The sequence below is a fragment of the Mandrillus leucophaeus genome, unplaced genomic scaffold (assembly GCF_000951045.1).
Source record: "Mandrillus leucophaeus isolate KB7577 unplaced genomic scaffold, Mleu.le_1.0 Scaffold624, whole genome shotgun sequence".
In the NCBI taxonomy this organism is placed as follows: Eukaryota; Metazoa; Chordata; class Mammalia; order Primates; family Cercopithecidae; genus Mandrillus; species Mandrillus leucophaeus.
The window spans coordinates 41,209-48,337 of NW_012106742.1; the positions used below are offsets into that span (position 1 = coordinate 41,209).

General features: G+C 45.1%; 1 protein-coding gene across 2 annotated transcripts in view; it reads left to right on the forward strand.

Annotated features, from left to right (window-relative positions):
- INTS3 (integrator complex subunit 3) overlaps positions 1-7,129 on the forward strand; it is a 47,713-nt gene that overhangs the window by 9,708 nt on the left and 30,876 nt on the right. For both annotated transcript variants that reach the window (XM_012000286.1, XM_012000287.1), the window contains 2 exons: positions 2,873-2,956; positions 3,507-3,590. In XM_012000286.1, the coding sequence (XP_011855676.1) occupies positions 2,873-2,956; positions 3,507-3,590 (168 nt within the window). The remainder of the gene's footprint in view (positions 1-2,872; positions 2,957-3,506; positions 3,591-7,129) is intronic.

The following is a 7,129-nucleotide window of genomic DNA, read 5'->3' on the forward strand; positions in this document are numbered from 1 at the left end:
GGCTAATTTTTTTGTATTTTCAGTAGAGACGGGGTTTCACCGTGTTGGTCAGGATGGTCTTGATCTCCTGACCTCGTGATCCGCCCACCTCGGCCTCCCAAAGTGCTGGGATTACAGGCATGAGCCACTGCGCCCGGCCGTCTTTCATTCTTAAACCTCTATCCTATTATCCATCTTTGTCAGTTCCTCAAAATGATGCAATAGAACCACTTCTCAATAAGATACGTGGTGATGACCTCTAAGATCAGGTAGAAGTAAACCAGCCTTCCTTTGTCCTCCTTTTGCCAGAATAATTATCATTGGAAATTGGTTTTCCTTAAACAGTTTTTGTGTTAATCCTCAAGATAAAGTTTTAAAAGGACTCAGGAAATAGTTTAGGTGGTGATAATGGAGAGGTTCATTGACTTACGAGATACATTTTGTCAGTATCTTACCAATACTGCTTCTTCTGAACAGGGACCCATGACTAAGGTTCCCTTAGAATGTTGACCCCATGCCATGGTGGAGTTGAAACCAGAATGACTATTGGGTAGGCTTTATTGCAGCTATTTCCATCCTTGTTTAGAGACCCTGGTAGGTTTTTGGTTTTTTTTTTTTTTTTTTTTTTTTGACAGAGTCTCTCTCTGTAGCCCAGACTGGAGTGCAGAGGTGCAATCTCGGCTTACTGCAACTTCCAACTCCCAGATTCAAGCGATTCTTCTGCCTCAGCCTCCCAAGAAGCTGGGACTACAGGCTTGCGCCACCACACCTGGCTAGTTTTTGTATTTTTAGCAGAGATGGGGTTTTGCCATGTTGGCCAGGCTGGTCTCAAATTCCTGACCTCAAGTGATCCTCCCACCTCAGCCTCCCAAAATGCTGGGATTACAGACATGAGCCACTGCGCCCAGCCCCTGGTAGGTTTTAGTTTGGCCTTTGGTGCTCTATTTTTCTTTCCTCACACTCTCATTGGTTTTTAAGTTTGTTTTTAACATTTTGGGGGGACGTTTCAAGTATAAAAAAGTAGAATAGTAAAATCTTCATGTAGCCATCACTCTGCTTCAGTACTTAACAGTAGATAGCAATCTTCTTTTATCTTCTTTCAGCTACCTCTATTACTTTGAAGCAAATCTAAGATATACAGTTTTATCTGTAAACATTTTATATAAAGTCTATAAGAAAAGGACTTTTTAAAAACATAATCATAGTGTTTATATCATAACTAAAAACATTAACAATAATGTTCTCTTGCCCAGGCTGGAGTGCAGTACCATCATAGCTCACTGCAGCCTTGCCCTCCTGGGCTCAAGCGATCCTCCCATCTCAGCCTCCTGAGTAGCTGGGACCACAGGCATGCAAAAGCATGCTCAGCTAATTTTTTTCTTATTTATGGAGGTGGGGTCTCCCTATATTGCCCAGGCTGGTCTCGAACTCCTGGGCTCAAGCAGTCCTCCTGCCTCCCAAAGTGATGGGATTGCAGGCATGAGCCACCACGCCCGGCTGGAGTTTTGCTCTTGTTGCACAGGCTGGAGTGCAATGATGTGATCTCGGCTCACCTCAACCTCTGCCTCCCGGGTTCAAGCAATTCTCCTGCCTCAGCCTTCCGAGTAGCTGGGATTATAGGCATGTGCTACCATGAGGATATAACTATAAATATAAATATGCCCAGCTAATTTTTATATTTTCAGTAGAGACGGGATTTCTCCATATTGGTCAGGCTGGTCTCGAACTCCCCACCTCTGGTGATCCAGCCCCCTCAGCCTCCCAAAGTGCTGGGATTACAGGTGTGAACCACCGCACCCAGCTAATTTTTGTATTTTTTGTAGACACAGGGTTTTACCATGTTGGCCAGGCTGGTCTTGACGAGACTCCTGAACTCGGGTGATCCGCCCACCTCAGCCTCCCAAAGTGCTGGGATTACAGGTGTGAGCCACTGCATCTGGCCTGGCCTAAGTCCCTTTTATTTTATTTTATTTTTAAAAATTTATTATTATTATTTTTTTGAGACTCTTGCTCTGTCACTCAGGCTGGAGTGCAGTTGCACGATGTCTGCTCACTGCAACCTCCACCTCCCGAGTTCAAGCAGTTCTCCTGCCTCAGCTTCCTCCTCCTGAGTAGCTGGGATTATAGGCGCATGCCACCGTGCCCAGCTACTTTTTTGTATTTTTAGTAGAGACGGAGTTTCACCGTGTTGGTCAGGCTGGTCTTGAACTCCTGACCTTGTGATTCACACATCTCGGCCTCCCAAAGTGCTGGGATTGCAGGTGTGAGCCACCATGCCCGGCCTATTTTATTTTTTGAGACAGGGTCTCGCTCTGTCACCCAGGCTGGAGTGCAGTGGCGCGATCTCTGCTCACTGCAGCCTCTGCCTCCCAGGTTCCAGCATTTCTCCTGCCTCAGCCTCCCAGGTACCTGGGATTACAGACACGTGCCACTGCGCCCAGCTAATTTTTGTATTTTCATGTAATACAATGTAATGCCTATGTAAGTAGAATGCTGTCCCTGCAGCCACTGCTGCTGCTGTTCAGTAGAGACAGGGTTTCACCATGTTGGCCAGGCTGGTCTCGAACTCCTGACCTCAGGTGATCTGCCCCCCTCAGTCTCCTAAAGTGCTAGGATTACAGGCGTGAGCCACCACCCCTGGCCCTAAGTCTCTTAATATATGGGTTTCCCTCACTTTTTTTCTTGTGATTTATGTGTTAAAAAAATGAGGTCACCTGTTACAGTTTCCACATTTTAGATTTTGCTGGTTATATCCTCATGGTGACTTTATTAGTAAACTGGCAGTTACATCAATGGGCATGATCAGGTTTGAATTGTTAAACTTTTAGGGGCCCAGAAGTACTTCGTAAGTGGTGTTACGGCACACTGTTCATTTTTTCTCACCCCTTCCCAGAGATTGGAAAGGTGTATGAGCATTGTGACATCGATGACTGCTGGTGTCTCCGAGAGAGAAGCCAATGATGCCCTCAATGCCTATGTAAGTAGAATGCTATCCCTGCAGCCACTGCTGCTGCTGTGAAAGTCTTGAAACATGGTCAAAAAGATGGGAAGACTAAGTGGTTGGGGGTAGGGGACTGAAGTTCATCAAGTCTTGGCTCCCTGAATCAAATTTCTCAATTCTTCTCTCTTACTGTGGGAGCCTATCTCTTGGAGACTTGGGCATCTTTCAGTATAGCTTTTTATTTTTATAGCAATGTGGTCTCGCTATGTTGCCCAGGCTGGAATGCAGTGATTATTCACAGGCATGATTATAATGCACTATAGCCTTGAACTCCTGGGCTCAAGCAATCCTTCTGCCTCAGCCTCTGGAGTAGCTGGGACCACAGGTGTGCACCACCACACCTGTTGTCCTTATCTCTCTTCTTTTTAAAAAAATCTCTTTTAAGAGAAGGCAATCATCAGATTTAAAAGTTGATTATTCTCCTTTGCATCTTCCTTAGGAGTCCCATGTTTTCTGGGAGAAACTGAGTTTGAGAACTTACTGCCCTTGAGTGACAACTAGTTTGTTTTCCTTTCTCATATTCCAGGTGTGCAAAGGCCTCCCCCAGCATGAAGAAATCTGCCTAGGTCTGTTTACTCTCATCCTCACTGAACCTGCCCAAGCCCAGAAGGTAAGGCACCCTGCTCTGGACCCATAAACCCTCCTCATATATGATCCAGGATATGGTGGAACTTACAGTTTAACTGGGGTAGTATGAGACTCTTTGACCAGAGCTGGATCACCTTGTTCTCTAAATATAGTTATAAGTCCCTTTTTACTCAGTGAATTTGTCATCCTCTGATTAAAGTCCCCTCTCTCTCTCCAGATTCTGAAGCTAAATGGCAGTCATGAAGGTGGAAAAACACATAGAGTTTTAAATTTTAAATTTATGAGGCAAGGCTAAAAGTGTTGGGATTTAATCCAGGGAATAGAAGAGAACAATTGTAACCAAGTCCATGAGAGTTCTTATTCAGAAGAGCATGGCCTGGAGTTTGCAGATTCTGCCATTGGCAGGTGAATAGAAAACAGGCTTAAATTTTTAGTAGGTAGGATTTAGATGAGACAGCTTAATGTTACATGATTGATACAGTAAATAATATAGTGGTTAGGAGAACACTGGAATATACTGGAGTCAGACTTTCTGAGGAATATTATATGAAAACTAGTTTGGGGTTCTTCACAAACTGAAGAGTCCCCTTTATGTGGAATGGTTCAGGTAGGTTCCCTCCTTGAGGTGAGGGACTAGGCAGGGTGATCTCTTTGAATTCTGTTCTTTTTATTTATTTTGAGATGAAGTATTGCTCTGTTGCTCAGGGTGGAGTGCAGTGGCCTGATCTCGGCCCACTGCAACCTCTGCCTCTCAGGTTCAAGCGATTCTCCTGCCTCAGCCTCCTGAGTAGCTAGGATTACAGGCGCATGCCACCATGCCCAGCTAATTTTTGTATTTTTAGTAGATACGGGGTTTCACCATGTTGGCCAGGCTAATCTCGAACTCCTGACTTTAGATGATCCACCCACCTCGCCCTCTTAAAGTGCTGGGATTACAGATGTGAGCCACCACACCCGGCCTGTTGTTTTTAAAATAAAGTAGCAAAATTCTGTCTTTTGCCTCTCCAAATTTCCCCTGTCTAGCAACGCTATGTCCTTTGAGTCTTGGTATAATGAGTTAAGGTATGTGTCTGTTATCTGGCATTAACTATATGACACTAAGAAGAGCTTGGAATGGGGGAATTAACATTTCATTGGTTCTTCTCTGAATAAAGGTGATGTAGAGGGAAACAGACATACTCAGTGCCCAGCATTCTATTAGACTCTATCCAGACAAGATCTCATTTGATCCTCTCACAAAACCATATGAAGTTGGTGGCTCTATCTCCTCCTAACCACTCCCAGTTTACCTGTGAGGTAACTTGGAGGTCAGAGATGATGTCGTTTGTTCAAGGGGAACCAAAGGAAAATCATTTCCGGGGATAAAAGCAGGATGCTCATGGTTCCTTGGCATAGCTGCTTGAATTAATGCCAAGGGAAGGATTTATGGGCATGGGAACCTGATCTGTTTGTACTTCTAATGCCAACTAGAATAGGGTCTGGGGTGAGGGTGGGCGGTGAGGCAGCAAGTATTCAGAAATCCTTGGTTTCCCAGGAGAGCCAAGGCCATTCTGGGCTGGGACCTTGTCGAGTTAAATTGCTGTTTCATTTTTGTACTGAATTTATCGTCAAGATCCTTGAAGACAAATGAATGTTTCCAGTTGAGTGGTGTTAAAGAGTGATATGATCCAGTCCAGCCCATCCATTTTAAAGAAATTGTTGGCAAAGATGAGAGTGGATGGGTTGGAGTTAAAGTTTAACTTCCTCTTGTGTGGGTTTTTAAATCTGTGTGTGTGTGTGTGTGTCTGTGTGCGCCCATCATTGGCTATATGTGAGTTTTTATAAATACCATTCAAATTCCATTTAGTCATCTCAGTGCAGGCAAGGCTGGAAAGTTTTGTTTGTTTCAGGTGATCTGGACCAACCTGGGTAAATCAGTAAACCTAAGTGAAGGGGGCAGAGTATGTGTGGTATTTCTAGCTCTTTGCCTGGCCTATCAGTAAGAGGCCGCTGGGTTTTGCAATGTAAATGCAAGAGACTAGAGTATCTCCTCTTCTTTTTGCCCTATAACAGCAAGAGACTAGAGTATCTCCTCTTCTTTTTGCCCTATAACAGCCCCATGCGGGAGGCCCAGGCCCTCTGGGGAAGTGAAGCATTTGCCTTGGGTCTCATAGCTGGTTGACACCTTCACTAGCATTCATGTTCACATGCTAAAAGTTTCCAGGTAAATCCCCTACCTGTGAGCCTTTCTGGGCCAAGCCTGCAGGTCAGACCTCTTCAGACAAAGGCAGTAAAGACAGAATTAGGAGGACACAGTTGTAGGCGGGTGAGGAACTATCAAGTAGTGACTCATTCAGAGACCTTGAGCCAGGTCAGAGCACGATGGAAGAATTAGTGACGTATCTCCCTAGAGCTTTGATCCTTCTCCCTAAAAGAGTGATTATTTTGTAAAAATACTTCTGTCCTACAGAAGTTTTAGGTGGGAGTTACTGATGAGGACTGATTGTAATGCATCATTTTAGGCTTCAGCTTAAAGCAACGGGACTGCTTTCTAAGGATTTATATTTGGGGTTAATTCTGCCTTTGGAACAGAAACCTCAGGATGGATTTGAGATTTAGTTGTTCTTGAATCTCTATGGACCGAGATGGGATGTGGATATGGTGAAGTAGTGGAAACTGAGTCTTGAACAAATAGAATCCTGCTATAGGGAAGCATGAGCTGAGGAACTGGCAGGCAGGTTCAAGGAGTTAGGGCCAACTCTCTGGGACTTAGTGGGTGGGATTAGGATGGATTGAACAGGTGAACAAGAGAATTCAGTTAAGGAGAAAGCAGGTCAGCACTGGGAAATAATAGAGGATGCATGGGGTGGATTTTGTCTCACTTGTACCTTCTTGATTTGCATCAGCCCTCTTGGCAGCTCTTAGGAATGTTTATATCCTTTGAGTTTATTTATTTTCTATTTGGTGTCTGAACTAAACAGCTGGGAGCAGGCCTGGCTGGGGAACTGGCAAGGAGGGAGGCTAAGGTAGAGTCCTAAGCTGTGCAGGTGCTGGCAGTCCGTAGATAAAGGTAATGGGAAAGGGTCTAATGTCAAGGTCTGTCTTCATCAAAGGGTCAAGGACTCAGGCGCAGGCAGCCCTTGGTCCAGGTATTTCTCCCAGCAGGCAGCTCTAGAAAGAAGCTTGGGGATTACAGGCATGAGCCACCGCGCCCGGCTACCTGGGGCAAATAACTTTTAAGCTCTCCATGCCTATTTCCTCATCTGTAAAAGTAATAATTATAATAAGTAGTACCTATTTTAAAAGGTTGTTGGCCAGGCACGGTGGCTCACGCCTGTAATCCCAGCACTTTGGGAGGCCAAGGCGGGCGGATCACGAGGTCAGGAGATCGAGACCATCCTGACTAACACAGTGAAATCCTGTCTCTGCTAAAAATACAAAAATTAGCTGGGCGTGGTCGCGGGCACCTGTAGTCCCAGCTACTCAGGAGGCTAAGACAGGAGAATGGCATGAACCTGGGAGGCCAAGATTGCGCCACTGCACTCCAACCTGGGTGACGAGCAAGACTCCATCTCAAAAAAA